A 24,539-nucleotide genomic window follows, 5' to 3' on the forward strand; every position below is an offset into this window, starting at 1 on the left:
AAAGAGACTAACGACGAAGAAAATAATAACCTTGCGTGCGCGTAATGATAAACTAAAAGAAAATAAAAAGTACAAAATCTCCCTATAATAAATCCCCTTCTCTCTCCTAAGAAAAAAAATTAGTAACCTAATAATTTTTTCAACTGAATTAGGAAGAATATTTCGTTCATGCACATACATACTTATTCGATAAAATATCAATGATACAATGGTCAACGTTTACAAGATTTTAATAAAACAAAGCTTGCATTGAATGATCAATAAAGATGATTTAAAAAAAGCTTTTAACAAAATAAGAAGAATCTTCGATATTTTTCTAAATCAATGTCATCGTTCAAAAGCCAAGAATTATATGTGAACGATACTTTGACACAAAAAAACATAGTTCAAATAAACGCAATTACGACTCCATTATAGAAACTTACATGCAAGATTCCATGGGCTTCTTCATGTATCCCACAGCATATTGTCTTTCTCTCTCTCTCTCTCTCTCTCTTTCTCTCTCTTTTCAACGAGTTATCGACTTCATCAAAAGGTTAGATAGTTAGACTCCGATATTAATGGCACGTAATAATTATTACAATCGCAACTAAATTTCCTTTTCTTTCTTATTATTTACGCTAACGGATTATATCCTCTTCATTTTCACCATCCTTCGCGCACACTTATTAAAGATCTGCGTCATTTATTTCTCTCTCTTGCCGGTTAAGAAAATCACCGCGCTACGACGTTACTGAACCTCTCGTATATACATAACCTCACTTTTTAAGCTTATCTTCCTGAGAGAAGGAAAGAGACAGAAAGAAAGAGAGAGAGAGAGAAAGAAATAGAGAAGGAGAGAAAAAAGAAAGAGATGGTCAGAGTGAAAGAGACAGAAAATAGAGTTTGCTTATGAAAGAGAGAGAGAGAGAGAGAGAGAGAGAGAGAGAGAGAGAGAGAGAGAGAGAGAGTGAGAGAGCGGAGAAAGAAAGATAATTCAATCAAAGTAACACACAACAATGAAACTGGTCTCTCTGAATGAGACGAAGATAGAGAGAATGTCAAAGAGAACGGAGTAAAGGAATAGAAGAGAAGGTTGGGGAGAAAAGGAGGAGATGATAGGTGAGTGGGTGGGTGGAAGGGGGTGAGGGGAGGTAAGAAGGAAAATGTAGATTACATGAAAAGGGTTAAAAAATATTTTATACGGAAAAATAAATGTTAAAAAACATTTGACATTTAAATCGCGATTAGATTTCAGATGTCAATCACAATTGAGCTGATATTTGAACTTTTCATCAATACATGATATAATAATTGTAATAATCACGATTAAACACGGTTAAATATTAAACGTCAAAGTATCAATATCACGAGTATTATTTAATTGTAAAAAACACGAATAATCTAATAACAATAGTCGAGAGGAATAACGAACAACTGATTGTCTGACAGATTGCCTAATTGACTGGCTGACTGACTTACTGACTGACTGACTGACAGAGTCAATGTCACACGCCACGATTGTATAAAGAAATAAGTAAGTTATAAGTACGTCAACGTACCGACTGAAAAAAAGGAACCCGCGATCTTTCTTTCTCTTTCTTTCTTTCTCTTACTGCGCGAAAGAGGCTAGTGACCCCTAGTCTTCTCGAAAAGCATAAACCCTACACTAGAAAGTTTACCTTAGAATTTCTCTCCGTTTCATTGAAAACGCCTTTTACGCAGTCCTCTTTTAGTTTAAATATTCGTCAATCGTCGTTTTAGTTTTTGAATCGTAGATTATTTAAACGAAACGTTTCTTCTTTATTTTAAACGTCTCTTCTCTTTTACAGTTTTCTTGACGCAATGCGGAGTGTGTAATATTTTATATATCGTTCGGTAGCTTCGCGGAATTTTTCATAGAACCAATCGCGAGCATTGACAGATGGCGCCACTAACGCGCAATTATTTGAAAATACGAAATTTACATTGCAAGTGATGCCTGATCTTTCTTTTCTCTCTGTGTCTCATTTTTTTTAAACATGTACCATTAGAAACGTGTTAATTAGAAATTGTTAACACGTTTTGTTGAACGATCTGTCAGACGTAAAAAAGCGAAAGAATGTTGCCCATTGTTGACCGACGGAATTCTAAGTGATGTTTTGTGTGTTAAAAGTAAGGTAGTAAGCGTCGTTGAGAATATACTTACTTTTAATTTATTCATTGACATTTTTTTAATCTTGTTCTACTGTATAAAAATAATTTTTTTCATTTTTTCTTCCCTCGATTAAATGGAATTATAACGTAGTTATTTATATACCTGTTTCTCATCAAGGCTGTTTAGATCGGCTTCGGGGAATGTTGAGGACATACGGAGTACTATCCGATCAAGGTCATGTAAAAAGCTAGAAACTGCATTGGTCTCATATATTTACAGATTATTCATGATTCATAATCAATAATAATAATATCGTTTATAATATATATATATATATCAACAAAATAATGTTTTAATCATTCTTACGTCGCTAATAGAATCTAAAGGCTAAACAGTCAAGATTGATCTAAAAGTTTTCTTTCTCTTTCTTATTCTTTCTTCTTTTTTTCTTCTTTTCTTTTATTTCTTTTGCTTCTTTTTCTATTCACAAATCATTATCATCATCGTGATTCGTGAACATTTATTATGTTTCAGCTACCTAACAAATAAATTAAACAAACAAGTACAAATCTATACATCCCACGTCAAATTTTATGGTTTACGTGGTAGTAAAAATGGGATGATGATAATAATAATAATATTAATAATTATTAGTTTTTGTCCAAAATTGCAGTTAACTTGAAGCCATGACATGAATTACTATTAATCTTACGTGAGAAGGAAGTTGAAAGAAACGGAATAAAAAAAATAATAAATAAAAAATGAAGAATAAGAAAAGAAAATGATTGAAATTTCTACTTAAATATTCCTGCATTCTATATCAGTAATATGATAATAAGATGTATTTATGTATATGATTAAAGGATTGTGTTAGTCTAGGATACATATCGCTGCATCTGCATTAATTTCATTCATGCCATATACGAGGGCAACCTGTTACCTGCAGGCTAATGGACACAGACATTCAATGTTTTATCTATTTTTTTATGATTTTCTTTCTTCCTTTTTTTTTTGTTTGTCTATTTGTTTGTATTTGAACGCGCGTATATAAAAGATGAGATAAAAGTCGTTTTTCTCAAAATAAAACTCTAAACAATCTATTATTTATTTGCGTATTTTTATGTATTAATTTCTCCGCATTTGTTCATATTAATTGTTCAAATTGGTGTTTTTTGTATACTGAATACACAACTCATATTGTTTAATTACTGATTTAATTATATATGTGGCGAAACTCAACTTAGGGTTGGCGCCTAATAGTAAGTTCTGGAGTGACTTTGTTCTATCAACTATTTTATAACTTATCTAAATCTTGTGATACCTGTGCAAAAACATTTAACAACAATTCCGTTGTCATAATAACAGCATAAAAAGGTATGCTAAAATATTAGCCGTTTGTACAGCTATAACCTCATACATCATTGCACGAACAAATTACTTGTATAAACGAATTTCTGAGCAAAGTGACTTTTATCTCACCCTGTATATTATAATAATAACGCCACGTGTTTCTATGCTTTATGTTAATCGATCGGACATACGGATACGTAAATATGATTTCTATCAATCACGATTTAGTCGTGCGCACCGTGCGTATCCGTGCGACTTCGTTCTATCATTTTCTAGATAATGATAATACGTACATGTGTGTACATGATGCTGCTTGTTTCTTTCTTGTATCTGTGTGTATGTGTGTGTTACATCGTATAAAATATTTTACCTACCTAAACAAACTATCTACACGATTTTTTAATTAATGCTTCATCCGCTTGTCTTTTCACTTCACTTTTGTCTTATCTTTTTGTGTGGATTCGTTTTTTTTTTTTTTTTTTTAAATCTATCGAATAGCACCTAGCCTCGTCATAGGACGCTTACAATCAACATTTTTTTACGTTTTCCTATTCCCATTTTTTTTTATACGCATATATATACTTATATCAAACAAATGAAACGTTTTCAAATTTTTCGATTATTTAATATCGTGCAATTTAGCGTTTATAATCGGATGACGCAAACGCATCTAACGCGTTTAAACGTATGAGCGTGTATTTTGTATTTCTTTGTTTTTTTTTTTTAACGATTTCTTCTTTTTCGTTTTTTTCTGTTTCCATTTTTTTTTTGTCTTTAGAAATATACAGACGGATATATAAATCTTTTATGTGAGTGTTCTAGAAAATATTATTTTAAGATAACATAAGTTTTTAAAAATAAGATATACAACATACGCAGGTTATAAAATATTTCTCTCTCTTTTGTTTCTTTTTTGTTTTCTTGTTTTGGATCATTTTTAATTTAGAGAAAATTAATCGGAGTCGAATTTACAGCGATTTAAATATATGAAACTACGACAGGCACATACACTTTTGGCTTGAACACCCTCGCATGGTAATATTTGATTTTAAATAATCAAATTATTGTCGAATATTTCAATACTGTTAATTCGTTCTATTTCAATGACTTGGCGCGCACTCTTAATAAATTGTTTTCACTAATTTTAATATTTATACTATTAATCGATTTTATTTTTTATTTTTATCATTCTGCAAACTCGACTCGTTCTTACTCGTAGTTTTTTGATCAACTTTCGCAAATTATAATAATAATTAAATCAAAATCTGATATATTTCGTTATCGCCCTGACGATTTATGGGATGAAAATAATAGAGAGAAAATTTATTGCACGTTTAAATGATACGCGATCTTTATAATCTTTAGGTAAACGTATTACATGATATAAAAAAAAATACAGATCTCTAACAAATCTAACGAGGACGATATGTAAATTATTTGAACGTAACGAAAGAATCTATTGCATAGATTCCTGAAACTATTAATTAATCAATGAAATATGTCTTATATGAAAAAATGATATTTAATATCTTTTATCATAACGACGAATAAAATTAGATCAAAAAAGAACAAACGAACGGTAACGAGGAAATATTTGAAATATAACAAAAGTATTTTGAATGATCACGGCATATATATTATTGCACTGTCGTCCCAACGAATAATAGGAAAGAAAAAAAAAAGAAAAGAAAATAAAAATAAGAAGAAATTAACTGCTGAGAATAACAATGTCAAAGATCGTTGATCAATCATTATTGATCGATTTAGCTACGTTTGGACGTTGCATTAAAATAATCAGTACTCTTATAAATACATAATCGTTCCTATACGCCAATGTTTTCCTATCGTTTCTAACGCTTTAGGTTAGAGTTGAAAATCGTTAAAATTTTTTTTTCTCTTCTCCTAGTCGAGCAACATAGCGAAAAGTTTTTATTTTCCTATCTCTTTTATGCATTAAGATGAATGCTATTGGTTAAAGACGACCATTGGTCAAGGTTATGGTCGTAACGGTCAGGACGCTAAAGTAGTTCTATGCCACGATGCATGTTGATGTTGTTGATGTTGATGCTGTTGTTGTTGATTTTGATGCTGATGTGAATTTTGATGCTGATGTGGATGTGGAAACTGATGCTGATACTGATGCTGTTGATGTTGCTGCTGAATTTGTTGCTGTTGTTGTAATTGCCTCTTCTGACTGAAAATGAAAAACAGGATCGTAAAGTAATGTGCTCTGTTAGTCGTTAAACATTAATGTTTAATCCTACACATGTATTTGTATGCACGGTAGGCGTTCCATGCAATAACTGGACTCAAGGCTGCATCATATTTTTTTTCTTCCCTTTCTCTTTATATTTGATACTACAAAGTCCAATGAATTATAAGAATATGACTTAATTATTAACATCCTTGTAATTTGACGAGATCAAAGGAACGTTTCATTAAATCGTTCGGGTCTTATTACATTTTCTAGTTGTTCATAAGAGAATTTACATCAAGGATACATAAATCATACGTGTGTATACGCATACATTTATATACTTTGCCTTTATTACAAACTACCTAGATTTCTTTTTCCTTTTATTTTTTTCTTTTCTTTTGAATTCTACTTTTCTGCACGTTTCAGTGGCAATATACGAGAGAAAAAGAGAAAGAGAGAAGAAAAGAGAGAGAGAGAGAGCGAAATTGTAAGCGGTTCTTCATACAGCCTAGCCGCATTCATAGTTTGTGGGACGTCCGCTATCTATGCGGGTCATCCGTATACGATCTGAAACGTAAGTACGTGACACTAATTCTTAGGATACCCGTTATAAATCTTTCAAAGTTGGTAGTAGTGGTATAATAGTAATAGTAGTAGTAGTATTGGTAGCAGATATTTGACTTGTTGCGATCTAAAAATGTCGTTGTTTGAGAACACCAGAAATTCTTATCGAAATCTCTAACTCACTTCCACACATTAAACGCGAACGATATCGCAAATCGTATTTTAACGTATCGCTTGCTTAGGAAACGTTTCTTTTAAAATTCACGCTTATTTTTATTTTTTTATTTTCCCCTCTATTTTATTTCAGTTTTACTTTAAACAGGAGGAAAAAGTTTCCGATCGATAAAGAGAGAAAGTTGGTCTATAATCAATCAAGAGAAAATGATTTATGTAGAAATAATAATACTCTCTCTCTCTCTCTCTCTCTTTATTTTTTCCTTTCTTTGGAAAAAAGGACTTTGTATAAAAAAATAAAAAAATAAAAATAAGGGAAGATCGAATCCCGTCGAACCGCATCTGTCCGTCCATTTTACAGCGTGCACCCATCGCGTAATAATCTACATGCATTTACTCGGTATGATTTGAAATATAGATAACGAAGTTTCTTAGACGGACACACAACCGTAGTAGTCACATAGTGGTAGGTCGTAGTAGTTGTCTCCTTCGTAGCTTTGGTAGAAAGGGTACTAACTCTTATGAAATATGAATTCTCCGATCGAAGATACTCCGAGAAAACTAGTCTGTCATATACAGTAGTGACGGTGGTAGATGAGGGGAGGGGGGGAGGAAGGGTCTGTGTGTGTTCCTAAGCGAATAGGAAAAAAGAAAGAGAGAAAAAATAAAGAAAAAAAGAAAAGAAAAATAAGGTAGATAAATGTAGTAGTGACTATGTATTGCTTAGAAGAAGCATTTACTTGAATCTTTTTAGAATCGGCATAAAGGCAACCATTATGAATGTGAATATTATCTCGTAGGAAGAAATACTCTCATAGAAACTTCAATTTCATCTTTCTAACTAGAAATAATGAATAAGATAGATCTTATCTGTTTTAAGTTCAATTCATTCGTTTAACAAATCTGGCAAACTGTTCAAAAGAGAGAGAGAGAGAGAGAGAGAGAGAGAGAGAGAGAGAGAGAGAGAGAGAGAGAGAGAACTATCGTCGTTCGAGACACTGTAGTAAGTAGGTACGGTTCATGCTTTTCAGAAATTTACCCCCCACCTTCCCTATCTATCTCTCTCAATCTCTTTCTCATTCTGTCTCTCTTTCATTCTCTTTTTCCCTCTGGTTGTTTTTGCTCGAGGAAGGTGCCTATATTACGAAACCTTGGTGGATCGATGTCTATATATATCCATGGAAAGGGTGCTCTTACCGGTCTCTCTCACCGAGCTATTTTCAAACCATTAAAATCGCTAATATTTCGACCAATTATTTTGCGCTCTATCTATAAATATACACACATCCCTCTTAGAAAAAAAAACATTCAATTTTCCAATAACAATATCTCTAATGTAAGAAATAAAATAGAACATAATGAACGCGTTTTAATGACCAATGAAATGATAGCAATAATTTCGAATATTCTTCACGAGCCAGCTAATATATTTGGAGATGTGAAAAAATGTTGAGTTGGCTTAGAAAACTTGTATACGTCGAGTATGAAGCACGTGTGCGGAATGGTCACGTGGGGGTATAACCTTCTCGTGAAATATCAACCCCTCGTATACGCCGAGATTTGTTTCACTTCTTTCAATGGGCTGTGCGAAAGGGAGGGAAGTAACAGGCGAGAAGGGAAATTCTTTCTCTATCTCTCTCTTTTTAACTCATACACTCATTATCTCTCACTTTCTCTTTAACGCATACACCCATTCTTTCTCTCTTGCTTTCTAACTCATACGTTCATATTATTTCTCTCTCTCTCTCTCTCTCTCTCTCTCTCTGTTGGTTTCTCTTATACAGTCATTCTTTTGGAAGGAATCAATGTACGTGTATTGAGAGTACACGTGTAGTAGGGAAAAAGAGCGTGGGTGGATTTGTGCGATATGGAGGAATGGGTTTGGGTTCTCGGCTCACCTCGGCGAGGAGTGACGTGGTGGCCTCAGCATGCGAGAGAATGTGATCTGCGCACGTGCGGAGCAACGCTACCTCGATCGATCCTCCTCGCTGCAAAAAGCGTCCTCGCTAGAACGACGGAGTATCGGTATTTTCGTAGCTATCGGTGTGTCCCTCCTATAATTTTACAATACCACTACTAATGAGCCAGATCGGCTGGATAAATTAGATAGAGAATATATAAGAATTGGAAGATGAAGTAAAAGTATAAAAGTATAAACCGTATTATCAAATAATTTTCTGTCTTTTGTATCGAGAAAAAAGACATTTTTCTCTTTTTTATTTATATCGTAATATGATTGTAGCAAACGATCGGAATTGATAGATAAATTGCAAAACGATCTTTCTCTCTAACGTATCGTTAAAGAAATTGTTCGTATTATATTTTCCCTTCTTTTCTTTCTTTCTTTCTTTTGGAATTAGAACAAAAATATGTTTTATATCGTTTTAGAGTATGATCTTTATAAACGTCCATCGATGTTTTTTTTTTTTTTTTTTTTTTTTTTTATAAGAGAAGTTTATCTCGAGTAGTTAAGATAATAAGAAAAATATTTTTCAATAGTGAATTTTATTATGAATATCGTAAGGTCTAATCATCTTTTTTTGAGAGCATTGACCCAAGGGGACAAATAAGTCAAACTTTGCGTATTATCCATATGGATAAATGAATAAGATTCGTTCCTAGTAGAATTGTTTATCGTCCGATTCTAACAATAAGTGTATATGATATGGGCATCGATCCGTTAGACCAGCACTCGATTCCTCGTGCTAAGGTAGAAATCTCAGCGCAACGAGGGGGAGGGTAAAATGACTTGCTTCACGAGTCTACCGTCTCCTTGTCTTTCTCTTTCTCTTTGTAGACATTTTCCCTTTTTGCCCCCTCCCCCTCTTTCTTCCTTCCTTCCTTATTCTTCCTTCCTTTCTTCGTTATTATTCCTCAAGGCCGGCTGGTGTACAAATCCTTCTCTCCAACCGTCTCGAACATAATTCATAACTTTATCGATCGAACAGAAAATGAGAAAGCAAGCAACCAACCAAGAGAAAGAAAGAAAGAGAAAGAGAGAGAGAGAAAAAAAAGAAATAAAGAGAATCAAATACTATTCACAATCAAAGACGTATATGTAACGTCGATGAAACCAAGCAAAAGGATATCCCGTAAACGACGATGGACGATCTTAAGAACAATGAACGCGACTCGTGGGCGTGATAAAAATACATTTGCAAAGGAGTGTATCGACCTTCTTCATCGACCATTCTTCTCATTCTTTCCTTCTTCGTATTACGATCGTTTAAGGACTTCCTATCATTTTCTCTCTTTCTCTTTCTCAATTTTTTAACATTAATGGATGAGAATGATCGTTCCTAATGGTTAATAATATTTGATTGATCACCATCTATTTTGGACGAGGACTACTATAATAATGATGATGATTATGATCACATGTTTAATTGAATATTCCTTTTGAATTATGAAAATAGAAGATTATCGTATCAACTAACACTTCCTTGTGTCATCTTAAGTCCTTCTTGTTTTTTTTTGTCTTTTTTTCTTTGTTATCCAACAAGAAGTAGAGTCACTCTAATTTCTTGCATGTTCTACCTTGTAGGAAGTGTATGTCGTATGTAAGTAAGTACTACCTGAATATATAGAGTCATGAACGATGCATTTATATTTACATAGGCGTGTATATTATGTGTGTATGAGTGTGTGTGTGTGTGTGTGTGTGTACACTAATGAACAAAAGTATGAAGTCGTTTGTCGATTACAATAAAAAACGAATTTACTGATTAATTTTCAAACGATTTATCGTTGAATTAGATTTTAAGAAATTCTTATAATTAAAATATTTTTTTAAGTTTATAATACTTTTCTATAGTTTCTATACTTAGTTTTTTTTATCAGTAATTATAGAAAGTAATTTTTTTTACCGGAATATCTTCGTTGACTTTCATGAGAAATATAGAAAAATATTTAATTAGAAACTACTCGATAAAATTAATTACCACGATAGTCAGAATATGTCAGACAACCTATGATTAAAATGATTAAAAGTGTAGGTGACTTTCTTTTTCTTCTGAAATATTTGAAGAAAAATATCCATTAGTTGATAAAAAAAAGAAAAAAAAATGATACGAAACGCGAAACATAATACTCGTAAGTTTTTTTCTCGACACAAATGGAAGGTTTATTAAAACTAAAAAATAAAAACTTTATTTAAGTTTATTTTAAAACAAATAATGGAGAATAGAAACGTAATGTTCATTAATTTGAAATAAAACAAATTGACGTTATTTTGAAAATGTCATGTTTTTAAAAATAAACTTAAATTAATCTTTCATAAATCTATGTCCGATTACTGTAAAGAAATCAATCATATAATTTTTTTGGTCTTTGAATTTGAATATCTTGTTTCTTTGAATTCATTGAAGTATTCTTAACTTTTGGTTGGTAATGTATATACGTGTGTATGTGTACGTGAGTATGTCATTCTTTACGCGTATATGTGTTTAACGAAGATATCTCTTGTATCCGATGTAACTCGAGTATCTACATTTTCGAGCTTACATCGTATATCAACGAGCACACTGCCGCCGAGTAGGATTCAAGTAAGTACCAAGAGAAATATAAGGAGTTGTGCTCGCAAGTCGAGTAGTAGTATGAGTAGTAGTATGCACCAGTAGTAGTAGTAATAATAATAGTAGTAGTAGTAGGTAGTATCTACTCGAGCTTACGAGCTGGTCGACTTCGTCGTCGTTCACTGTGAGACCATTGACCGGGAAGGCGAGAAGGCACATGGAACTCGTGCTTTCAAACCAATTCCTTTTATCCACCCGCGAGAACGATACGAGTAGAACATTCATACACATATTAACTCTTAGAAACAAACACGCACGTATTAATATTTTATATAGGATCGAACTAAAGCATATTGTAATACAATAATACTTACAATCAATAAATATATAATAAAAGTATCGATATTATATATATTCAATTTAATATAATAAATTAAATATTTTATAATAATATTATAATAAAAAAATTAAATATATAATATAATAATATTATATATTTTAATATAAATTGTAAAATATTCCTTTCCAAATAAACGACACAATATACGAAGAGTTTTTTTATAAGATCAAATCGATGTATTGAAATAGAATTTATTTTGGGAATCTATAAATAGTTTTTCGTTCTGTATTTAATTTTATATTTTGTATATGGAAATAAATGCAAATAGTTTTGTTATATAAAATATTATTATGTAAATTTATTAAAAGAGTATTATTGTATATTTAATTTATGGTTTCGTGTAGCATAAAAAAAGGGACGAAATATAGTTGAAAAATTGAATTCATCTTCTATTCGCGAAAATAATTCTTATTTTATTTGCAATCGATGAAATCAAATTAATTTCTGAGTAATCTAATAAATAAAAAAAACATGTAATATTCGTTTCTATTTTTAGACTTCTAGACTAGATTTTAAGGTACGTTCATATCTCACATAAGTTCAAAGTTACACCTGTGTAGAAATTACAACGAGCCGATATCCTTTCGGTAACTAAGGTAACTTAATGCTACACTTTCGATACCCAATCTAGAAAACTATCTTCTTTGAATCGGTTAAAGATAGAGACAAAGATATATAAAGAAAATGAGAGAAAGAAAGAAATAAACAAAGAAAGAATGAGAAGGGAAGAGAAGAGAAAAAACTAGAGAACAGCTTAGTTAGCAAATAGAAAGACAGAGAAACTATTCAAGTTACTTTGCCTCGAGCGTAACGATGTTCTCTTTTGCACGATCGGTATTTAACACTCGAGTACAGTGCAAGGACGTAGAACTAAACAAAAGTGTCTCTTATTGTATCTATCAATGTATTTACATTTGTATTCCTATGTATATATACGAATATTAAATAGAAAAAAAAATAAACATTTCTATATATATATAATTTATACCGAGAACTTCTAATCACAGGACACTTATTTAATTTAATAAATTATGTATGCATGAGTTTTATTTTCTTCTTCTAAATTATATTTTATAATAAATTGAAATGTATATACGAATATATTGAGAATTATTCGCAAATAAATTGTAACGTAATTTATATCGATAACTTGTATTCAATGAAAATTTCTATCTAATTAAAATAAGAAATTGTGTATTCATGGCTGTTCTTTTTTTTTGTTGCTTCAAAATTTGATTATCAGTAAACCGGTAGGCGAATACGTTTTATATCATTTGCAAACGAATGTTTATATAATTTATATGAATAATATGAGTTAAAATATTCATCTATTTAAAGTTAGAATTTTGTGTGTCCAAAAATAGAATGTAGAATGTTGGTTCTATTTTTAAAACAAATTGATTAAGATAAATATAAAATAATAAATAAAAACTCATCAATCTATTTAACGTATAAATTATTCGATTTCAAAATACGAATATCTAAAAAGAGAAAGGACATTACGTCGAGAGGAGAAATTGTAATCCTTTTTCTTTTTTTGTTCTTGTAGACAAGAATGTGAGAGTACATAAAAAAAAAGAATACAATGAATGTCGAAACATACTTAAATACGCGCCTACTATCATTTTAAATTTATTAGATTATTTAATAAAAATCTATGTGATTTTTATCATTTACTTGGTAAGAAAAAAATGGCATGAACTTATTAGACAATTTGTATTTTCATGAGTACTCAATATTCCATACTCGGTAAATAATAATAATGATAAAATATTTTAAATAAAACTAAACAAAAATAGAGCGTTTTAAATAAAATGTTCAATACTCATTGTCAATATTTACTATAAGATAAATGGTAAAATAATATTTAATAGGACGAAATGAAGTTTACTATGTATTTTGTGAGACGTATCCTTGAAAACACGTAAATACGTAAATGCACAATAGAAAATTATAAGCAAACGATTATCAATAACAAAATTGCCGTTCTCGTGTTGAATTTAAAAAAAAAAGAAAAATTATTTATTTAAAGCGTAAAAATTGAGTAAGATAAATTTAGAAAAAAAAAAAACAACAACAAGAAAAAAATGAAGCAAAATAGATCGATCACACTGTATCTGATAACGTTCTTTCGCAAGTTCCCCACGTGTCCACGTATCTAGTAACTTTTTTAAGAGTCACCTAAACTAACGTGACCTCGGACCAATGACCTGACTTGGTCATATCGACGTCATCGCTACGATATTATCAAGTTGTTGAGTAACAACAACCCGAATGACCTCGAACAAAATTCTACCCAAACCTTTAATTTCAAATTATCAGAGAAGATGTAAAGAGATCAAAGGAGTAGTGAGCAAAAAAAAAATAAGAAAAAAAGAATGTAACAAAAAAGGGGATGCATAATAAAAAAAAGAGTCGGATACTCTCTCTCTCTCTTTTTGTTCTTATCATTTGCTTATTTCCCTTATCTTTTACCTATCTCTTCTTCACTTCACTTTTTTCTCTTTTTTTCTTTTTGGTTTTATTTCTCTTCTCTCTCGTTCCACCCCCCAGTAACTTCAATCCTTCTCTACATGTTTTTTTTTCTCTCTCTCTCTCTCTCTTTCTGTTATTCTCATTTGCTGTTTATTTCTCTTTTCTTTTATCTATCTCTCTTTCATTTTTATTATATTCTTTTTTTATTTCCTTTTATTTTATTTTTTATTTCTTTTTCTTCTCTCTACCCCCATTAACTTCCATCTTCCTCGTCATTCTCTCTCTTTCTCTTTCTCTTTCTCTCTCTCTCTCTCTCTGTTTCATTTTCTCTTTCTACGTGGAAACGTGGGCGTGGACGTAGGCGAGGTAAGCCTTCAGGGCCGGCGAGGCATCGACCGATCCAGCTGGACGCATCGTAAATCGTGACGGTTTCGTGTTCGTGAAGGTACGCGTTATGGTATACCCCGACCCTGGCCGATCCAATTTTTCCACCAGAAGTATGGTACTGAAGGGGGATCCTTTAGAATCATGCTTTTATATGTACGTGCATACATACGTGCATAAATACTTGTGTGTGTGTAGGTAGGTAGGTAGATAAGTATATGTGTGGATATGTGTGTATCTGGTACGGTAGAGATTTGACCGATATGAGGAAATTTCCATTAATCCGTTCCCTCCTAACTAACTTCCCCCAGTTCCTATGTACATCGAGATAAATCTGCATCATTCTCTCTTCCCCTCTCTCGTTTCAACTGGTTGCTCGTTCCTCTTCTTCTAAATACTTTCTTCTTTAACCTAAGTACCCCTTTCTCAATGTTTCTCCCAAGATTCGTCATTCAATTAATTTCAAAAAAGAAAAAACACGAAAACAAAAAAAAATACAACAACCAATCGAAAAAGAAAACAGAAAAAAAGAGAGAAAAGAGAGAAAAAGAGAAAAAAGTGAAAAAGCAAATGGTTAGAAGAAAGTAGTACTCGTTCATCCGTAATACACGCCATCTTGGATCACTTTGATCGAACGAAGTACAAGAACTCGAGAGAAAGAATGGAATTCAAAGAATCTAACGGGAAAAAAATCGATGTCAAATTGAAGAACTTTTCTACCTTTTCTTTTTTTTTTTTAAACTTGACAGAGAGACTGAACGCGAGTTGTAATAAGAGTACGAAGAGGAGGAGGAGGAGAAGTTGGAGGAGGAGAATGACGAAAGAAAGAAGAAAAAAGAAAAAAAATAAACGCGAAAGAGGGAAAAATTAAAAAGAAAAAGAGCATGGGCCCTTTTCTTCTTCCTCGCGAACTTATTAGCGAAAGTTCGCCGGAACAAAGTTTCCAGCGGACAAAAACGGTCCTTGATTCCTGTTTCCCGTTTCCCCTCTTCATCCTCCAACTCATTCCTCCCACCACCCCCCATCTCTCTCTCTCTCTCTCTCTCTCTCTCTCTGACTATGCCTGCGGCTTTCGAAAGCCCGTCGTCGTGCGATCGATGAATGCTCGTGTCGTCACATGAGGACCCTCCTTTAATACCTCCCTCAACCCCTCCCCCTCTCATTCTCTCTCTCTCTCTCTTCCCTTCTCTCCCTCTCATTAAAGCCGTCCGCTCGTCGCACGCTACGCGGAGAGTAGCATCCTAATGCTATTTACACAAGTGCTCTGCCGGAGCGAAAGGGCGTACTACGTACGAAACAGTTCGGCGCAATGTCGACGTACCAATACTACTGCACTAACACATTTATATACATTATGCTTCGAAACTATATATGTATGTATGTATCTCTCTGTTAACGAATGGTGTGTGTGTATGTCTCTCTTTCTATACGTATGGGTATGTTTTGTGTGTATACACAAGCATAGGTATGTGCAAGTATGCGATTCTCTGTTTGCAAAAGAAAAAGGGGGATTTAAGGGTAAATTTTCACTTTTAACATTTCCTCGTTAATTCCGTTCTATCGTAAACAATTATGTTACTTATTTTCTAATAATCGAATTGTGTTTTATAACATTTTGAAAAATATCTTTTAATGTGTTTCTACTATGTGATAAATATTATTTCGTATGAGAAATCTTTTAAGTTTAGTTATGAATGTCTGACTGGCTCTGTGTGTGTGTGTGTGTGTGTGTAAGTAATACGTGAATATACAACTTTCTGTTTGCAAAAGAAAAAAGGAAATTTCTGAATATAAAATTTCACTTTTAACATTGTTTTTTGTCCTGTTAATTTCATTCTATCGTGAACATTTGTTTACTTATTTTCTAATAATCGAATTGTATTATTGCATTATATGAACAAATTTTTAAACGTATATATATGCATGGTAAATGTTGTTTCGAATGTGAAATCTTTAAAAAAAAAGTTTAGTTATGAAATAATTATATCACTTTTATTAAACGTTAACGATAACGATTTGATGTAATTACGTAAGCGTGTGGATGCGTGTAAAATTCAAAAAAAAGAAAAGATAATAGGGAGGGGGTAAAGAAAAACAAGCAATTTTATATTCGATATAATACAAATAATGATTAAGATAAAAATAACTCTCTCTCTCTCTCTCTCTCTCTCTCGTAACATTTTATATGGGCCATCCTGTATAGAGATAGACACGGTCGCAACTTCGACTTTACGATCTAACCAGATTGCGCCGTAATCCGTTATTTAAGCGCATTCGCATCGTTCTGACTTCGGTTTATAATCCCGCATCACCGTGGACGAATCTTACGACTTTAAAAGGTTTTTTTTTTTCATTTTTTTTCTCTTCCTAAATTTCGTTTGAATTTTATTATTCGAGCTTACAGTTTCGTTTCAAGATTATAAAATCATTTTCAAGGAGAAATAAATAAAATAATTCCTAAGGTCTCGTAATCAACGTCATTTAGATTATCCCAACGAGTTACCGGGGATGGGTTTTAAAACGTCATTATCTAACATTCAAATACGACCCTATGAATCTGAAATATTTCTTAGCAGATGCTTGCGCAAGTAATATACCATTATACTTATACTAAACGCGAAGCAACTAACGTAGGACGAAAAATGAAACGTCGACCTAGTTTTCTAGCGTGCCAATGGCTGCTGATCGGCAGTAAGACATACTACTCCTAATTAAGAATGGTCTTTATTGTCAATTAGCTATTGGGAATTAGCGTTGATGCGAAAAGGGGCAATTTTAGATGGTCTTAAAAGATTGCCAGTTTGCTGTTGGTTGCCTTTACCGTTTCTCTTGTTGTTAATTGTAAGTAACATGGAGAAAAAGGAAATCGATATCAATGGGTATTAGGTATAAAAAAAGAAAAAGTAGGGGAAATGGATAGAAGGGGTTGGTTAGGAGGGGTGTAAGGTGGGAAGGGGGAAGCTTAAAACAACGGATCGAATTTATTTCCAGTTTGATAATGATGACGATGATGACGATGATGACGATGATGATGATGATGATGAGTATGATGATGATGATGATGATGATGATGATGATGATGATAATGATGATGATGATGATGACGACGACGAAGATGATGATGATGATGATAATGGTGCAAGATGGCCGACATGATGGCCGTCGAGAAGAAGAAAAGCTAACTACTGACTGATTTTCGTATACTCGATAACGCGAAGAACTCAAAGAAAAGGTGTTAGAGAAGCATAGTAATAGTACCCAAGACTGTTCCGGTCGTCCGCTTAAATAATTTAGCAGTAAACGTATATATATATATACGTGGTACGTTGATCGGCTCGTTATAAGCGGGTTGACAGGTCGGAGGTGGAGCAGAGCCGGTAAAGCCGCCATTGCGTGGTGTATTAAAATGCAAATGATCACTGTCACCGACGGCGTTTGTCGTAGTATTTCCTCTCCTCCTTCTCTTCTTCGTTTTAAATCGCCAGATATTCCAGATAGAATCTAAACCCTCCTCCCACCTCTCACTCTCACCCTCCGTCACCCTCTCTTTCTTTCTTTCTCTTTCATTTTCATTTTTTTTTCTTAAGTCGTATGCATGAACACCATCAGCGAAATACCGAATAGTTTTTTACGTATCATATCGAAGAAAAAGAAGATGACACGAGGAATAAAAAAGAAGCAAACGAGTTATTTCGATACTCGATAATCCGTATTCTTCTTCTTTCTTCTATGCTTATAAATATCATTTTATAATTTGATGTTTTGAAGAAATATTGTATAATATTAATAAAAAAAAATTTGTAGCCATGTTTAATAACACTGTTATTTATTTTTAATCAGAGATAGAAAGAAAGAAAAAGACATACGGAGATATTTGATAACGTTGCGAAATAAGTGAATGCTTCACGGTCACGTATCAGGCGATAAAACAATTGTGTAGAAAACGGTGTGTGTGTGTGTGTATCAACTTTCTTAGATTCTAAGTTTTCAAAAGTAAGCAGAGTAGATGACCTAATATGAAATAGCTTTCATATTTTTCTACGCATTGTCGTCCTAAATTTAATTCAAGAAAGCGTATACGAGTTTTGAGTAATTGAAAACATGATGATAGGGGACACCATATCGTTAATAATAATTTGAAAAGAAAAATAAACTCAAAAATGAAAAAAATACAAATACAAATGTGAAATATATATGAAGATAAAATATTACCTGCCAAAAAGGGGATGCCAAAGTTGCGAATCATCCGGCGAGTTGGCCGTCGAACTGACTTCCGGTTCCTGTTTGAGCAATCCAGTTCGTACCCTGAGTAATGGCGGATAGGGGCTGGAGCGGCGATTGCTGGAGAGATCGATTGGCGCCGGCATCAGCGTGCCGATGGGCTTGCAACTAAGCTTGGGCCTTATTTGTGTACCGTTCCTGGTACCGTTGTTGTTAGCGTGACTCGATCCTTTGTTAACGCCGTTGCCGATCCTAGATTGGGATTGTCGTGACCTGGAGACAGGACCTTCTCCGTGATCGAGCACGTGTTGCAGATGACTCAACGATATCACTAATAAATCTGGATCTCTTAATAGATCCGGTCTCGTCAATGCTTCTGGTAATCTTAATTCTGGCCTCGAGGCTAAAAGTTTCGGAATTTCGGTAGCCGGGGCAGCGGCCAAAGCTGGAAGATAGTCACGTGGTACTAAAAGGGGATCAGGTATTAAATGACCGGATGTTTCTATCAACTCTCTAAGTTGACTGGCCGGGTCCAAAAGCTTGTCCGTACTGGTAGACGTCGCGTAACCCTCTTGATACTCCGTCGATTGCATTCTAGATCTTACCAATATTTTATGATAACCTGCTTGTTTTCTTAACCGATTAATCGTCCATTCGGCCGACATAGGTTTCTTCGCTGTACTACGATCGCTTATAAAGAGACTACTTTGAATATCACTATTCGACATTAGTCTTCCCGAATTCTTCATCTCTTGATTTTGTACGTTAGAATGTTCTTGAAAAGTTCGTACAGTTCTACGCGTACCACCAACGTTGGATCTTTCATTATCTTTGGAATAATCCGACCGAGGAGTAGTAGCCGTATATTCGTTTGATCCAGGCTCGCATCGATTTGACGTACTTTCCTTGTTTCTATCGTAATCTTTATTTTCAAGACAACTCGGGGATGATAAAATACCCTTTAAAGTCAAATCGTTTTTAGCATCTTCAGAACAGGACACCGAACAAGGTGGGCTTGGTAACAGTCTTTCCAAGTATACCGAAGATGGCCTTTTAGAGGCAGGCGAACACGGAATACCACTGGGTTGAGGCGAAACCACTGTACCGCGAGATCTAAGTTCTTCGAGGACCTGTTCATCAAAGTGTTCCACGTCCTGGTACTTGCACTTTGCTTGAGCTTCGCTACTACGACCGGAACCGTTCCATGCACTACCATCTGTACGATCCTTAACATTTTCTATAGGAGTATTGCGATCATCCTGATTGTTCCTAGAATTTGATCTATGAAAACAACCACTATCGACGCTATCAAAAACTAAAGAATCAACTTTTTGCCTTCTAAGATCTTCCAAAACTTGTGAATCGCAATCGTCTTCGTCGTCCTCGAGATCTCTTTCTTCCTCCTCCTCATGTGGGAAGTCAGTTTTTGGAAAATTAACAGTACTCTCTGGCGATTCCACTCTGTCCTTGGTTTTTGGTGAGGTCGAATTCGTCGTTGACTGTGAATTAGATACGTTACGATAACGATAATTCGGTATGACGATCGACAAACCTGGAAGGTTTCGAGGTAAATTTAATGCTTGACCACGGACATCGAACGATCTCGTTGAGGAGTAATCGATCATGGTACCTTTCAAAAGTCTTTCTACGTTTTCTGCCTGACTATCGGGTGATCTGCTCGACGAGGAACTTTTCGATGAGGGTCTGGAGGAAGGTGGGTTTATATTTTTGGTTACTTCTTGAGGATGAGCTCTCGTTATGGAAACTGAAAGTCCTGGAGTATTTCTAAGGGCGTTCAATATCGTTGAACTACTACTGTAATCTATCTTCGTTGGTCCACCGGGTTCGCTAGGTGCTTCCTCGTTTATTTTCGATACGTTCATAGCTACGTTGTTTTTCCATTTATGAAGGAGAGAATTCGATTCAGATTTGGAACGACTAATACCACCGTCAGCTTCTGCCACTTTGCAAGATTTGATATCGATACTACTACTATTATTATTATTATTACTATTACTACTACTACTACTGCTACTACTACTACTATTATTTTTGCAAGCAACAAAAGTTGATTCTTTTGATAAATGACTTTTTCTTTCGTCGAGATTTAAATTGCAACGCTCGAGTATCTTCTCCTCGTGTACTTCTAATTGATCACAATCATTAATATTATCATTATTTTCAACATTTTCTTTTTGATAATTGGATATAAAGTCTGTCCTTGATTTATTTTTTATTACCGTACTAGGTAAGGCAGGATCCAAGTCTTTGCTCTTCTTATCGCTAATTTTCTTTTGATATACGTTCTCGCTCAAAACTAATTCGAAAGTTTTGTTAGAATGCATAGGTAAGTCGGCACTGGGCGTGTCGGTTGCTAAAACGGGTGAGGCTGTGGCATCTATCATATTTAATATGTCTTGAATACCCTCTTTATTTTCTCGACATTTGTTCCTATCATTAATCTCTTCTTCCACTGGTTCTTCTTCCTCCTCTTCCTCTTCGTCCTCTTCATCATCATCCTCATCTTCTTCGTCTTCCTCACCGTCGATATCTTCATTCTGTCTTTCGTTGTTCGGTTCTTTATCTTCCACTCTATCCTTCTCGTCATCGTTGCATGTGTCACCGACTTCCTTAAGACCGTTCAGGATCTTATCACTCCTTCGTAAAAGAGCATCCCGATGATCAGGTAGCTGAGATAAGTGAAGATGTTCTAGGACTACTCTCGGTTGAAAGTGTATGTCCTTTTGCAATCTTTCGAGATTGCTTTTACCGTTGGTATTCTTCAAATTCATAGATCCGAAGGACCTACTCTTTTTTCTCCCGTCATCTTGCTCTTCGTCTTCGGTTTCATCTTCATCGTCGTCGTCGTCGTCCTCTTCCTCATCTTCCTCCTCTTCCTCCTCCCCCTCCGAACAGGAGACCCTTCTTCGATTCCTTTTCCATTCCCCGTTACTAACTCGTACTCCATTTTGAAGATTTTCCAATGGGTAATAATCCTGAGAATATTTCTTGTCTTTCAAAAAGTCTTCGTATCTACGTTTCTTACCGATACTTTCTTTATCGATTATTAAATTATTATTAATGCTAGTTGCGGTCACGGTCTTCCCATTTTCCTTTTCTTCGTTCGAGTTTGAACTCGACGACGTGCACGCCGGTGTAATTTTTTTTTTCTTGATTCGTACCGAGACTGGTGGAATACATATTGGATGTCGTTCTCGGTATTGAACGCCATCCTTGCGCAGTCTTCGTCAATTTAATGCGATTTCTCTTGTCATAATCCTCGCATCTAACTTCGACTATCCTCTGTTCTCTTTGAGACGCCCAGAGGAATATCGGGTTGACCTTTGGTCGTTTTTCTTCCAATTCCTCGGAAGGCTCTTTCCGAGCGTGTTTTGGATGTTTCTGATGATGATGATGATGATGATGGTGGTGATGATGATGATGATGGCGTCTTTGACGTCGGGGCACTGTGCCCCGTGCAGGGGCCCCGCTCATCACTCCATGCAAAGAACGGTAGTTACCCCGCCACTCGTCCAGCAAATTTTGACTAAAACTCACCAGTATTCTAACGTTACTAGACTTTTACTTAAAATTTCTTTCCTCTAATCTCTCTCTCCCTCTCTCTCTCTTTCTCTCGCTCTCTTTCCTTTCTTTTTCTCCTTTCTGCGAAATATAATAGCACTATGTAATCCTATTCTTTAAACACTTTAGCAGGCACTATTATTCGAACCTGTTTATATCTAACTTTGCACAGTTTTACTTGTAAATTTTCTTAAAAAAAACCTTAAGTGTTCTTATCAAAAAGTACAATTACCACGTATCCTACAAAAGTTTCAAAATCTTCTCATATCATAAATTACTTCCAAACAAACGTTCTTCTTGTTATCTACAAAGAGTGCTGAGACATTTTCCTGAAAACTCGTTCGCCAATGGGATCGCGCGCATCCGTCAGTTGGACATCGATTTAGCCTTCTTGTACCAATCGTTTGTTAGTCGTTCGAAGATTCGGTTAGCCGCATGTGCATAAGTCAATGACCTATCTCATTGATTTTAGATCGAATAATCAGCTACTTTGTAGCGATGATATAGTGGAAAATGTTGCGGTCGTTGTATTTGTGTTAAAACCAAAACAATCATCTCCATCGAATAAATTGATAGGAATCTTTTTGATAACCTTGCCGTTAAACTCCAGCTCTTCTTTCTCTGTTATGCACGAGAAAGTTTCTTGTTCTTCTTCTTGTTCTTCTTCTTCTTCCTTTTCTTCTCTACGAGGAGTTCGTTGACATCCGGCAGAGCGTTGGAGCGTTTCAGAGAACGACGTACTTCCTATGGTACTATAACTTTCCAGGTACACGCCAACGTTACTGATGATGATGCTGCTGCTACTGTTGGTGTTGCTGATGAGGTCGGCGACGTTCATCTGGCTGTTATCGAACCGTGACACGTAGAAGACACACCACAAAGAGAAATAGAATTAATAGGAAGAAAATTAACGAGGACGCTAACGTCGATCTTCATCGAACTGATTATTATACGGCGTCGATTTGCATCGAGCTTTCGGCGTCGACTCAGTTCAAAAAGAGATAGATAGAGATAGATAGATAGATAGATAGATAGATAGATGGAGTGAGAACGAACGAACGAGAGAGAGAGAGAGAGAGAGAAAGAGAGACAGAGCTTGCAACTGGCAGCACTGTGTTCGACCAATTCACCTCAGCCCAAGCTCTTCTTCCTCCTCCACTTCTTCTTCTTCTTCTTCTTCTTCTCCTTCTTCTTTTTCTTCTTCTTTCTTTAGGCTAAGGTATTTACTAGCAATAAATGCTAGCTCAGTACCGAGTAGTACCAACTCCAAAAATCCCAAATAATAATCTTTTTAAAGATCCTACGTACGATAGTATTTTACTTTTTCTTTCGTTTTGCACCTCTTTCTCTCAGGTTTATACCTGGAAGAAAATAATTTAGAGTAAATCGGAAATAACTAACGAATTAATATACGAATACAGCAGCGTGGTTTTACATACCCTATATTTTTGTTAGAAATAATCTAAGGATGGTAATGCACTCACGTTATCCTTGACCTTGAGTATTTAGATATTTAATATGATCGGAAGAAAATTTCACGTAAAAGGATTGTCAACTATGACATAATAACTAAATGGGATGCACAGTTGCCGGTTATACATCATTACGCACGGTCACACTGCCTGGGAGCTACTGACTGTGCCTCCTTGTTGCCTTCCTCGTCGCCGCCATCTACCCCACCCCTAACACCACCCCCGCTCCGCAAAATCATGATACAGGGACGTCTCTATTCCCGGTACCACCTTCCTTCCGTCATCTTTTCTTTTTTCTTCTTTTTTTTCTTCTACTTTTTTCCTCTTCCAGTTCTTCAAATTGCTATCAACTTTATACAACTTGTTAGATAAATATATAAAACGACACTTATTATTATCTCTATGGACCGTAATTAAAATAAGATTATGTTACGTATTTATATTGTAATTTTATTCCTTCAACCGACAAGAAAAAAATGCCTTATTTGTATTGCTAATTTAAACCTTTTTATTTCTTTCCAATATATATTGATCGTTTATTTATATATCTTATTATGTAAAATAATAAGAAGTAAAAAGTATTACAATCTTACTTTACTTTTATTCTAACATCATTTTCATTTGATGATAATAAATTAACGATAAAAATGAATATTAAACATGTATATTGTTTAGGGTTTTCAATTGTATAAATTTAATGTTTAATTAAATTAGCTTTGTGTTAATTAAAAAGTTAATAAATTAGAGATTTTTGATAAATAAATAAAGACAAGAAAAATCTATAAAATAAAGATCTCACATTGGGATAACGTTGAGTTCGCGGAAAATTCCGTTTGTGAAATGTCTCAAGGCGACGAGGCGTCTTGGGTCGATACTGTCTCCTCTCTACCTACACCCCTCTCTCCCTTTACCCTGCAAGCAGCCCTCCGCTCACGGCCGGAGCACCGACCATGGAATGAGCCGAATAGGAGGAGTAGAAGAGATAGAAAAAGAGTAAGAGAGAGACAGATGAAGAGAAAGACATGAAGAGGAGGAGTGAAGAGCTTGGAAAGAAGGCTGGAAAGGGAAGGAATGGGATGGAGGGAGTTGG

General features: G+C 34.5%; 2 protein-coding genes across 2 annotated transcripts in view; both read right to left on the minus strand.

Moving 5' to 3' along the window:
• The window catches only part of LOC107067616 (uncharacterized), a 29,440-nt gene extending 27,831 nt beyond the window's left edge, over positions 1-1,609 (minus strand). Inside the window, exon 1 of the mRNA XM_015323273.2 lies at positions 426-1,609. The gene's annotated coding sequence lies outside the window, so the exon portion shown is untranslated. The remainder of the gene's footprint in view (positions 1-425) is intronic.
• Positions 1,610-2,371: 762 nt separating this feature from the next.
• On the minus strand, positions 2,372-23,650 carry LOC107067719 (uncharacterized). The gene is given in 4 exon segments (XM_015323488.2): positions 2,372-5,660; positions 18,387-21,553; positions 21,555-23,338; positions 23,417-23,650. Coding segments are annotated over 3 exon segments (3,687 nt in total). The 5' UTR covers positions 21,891-23,338; positions 23,417-23,650; the 3' UTR covers positions 2,372-5,476.
• Between the last annotated feature and the right edge of the window lie 889 nt (positions 23,651-24,539).

The sequence above is a fragment of the Polistes dominula genome, unplaced genomic scaffold, assembly GCF_049000335.1.
Source record: "Polistes dominula isolate Pdom_NZ unplaced genomic scaffold, Pdom_raw_medaka contig_12, whole genome shotgun sequence".
Taxonomy (NCBI): domain Eukaryota; kingdom Metazoa; phylum Arthropoda; class Insecta; order Hymenoptera; family Vespidae; genus Polistes; species Polistes dominula.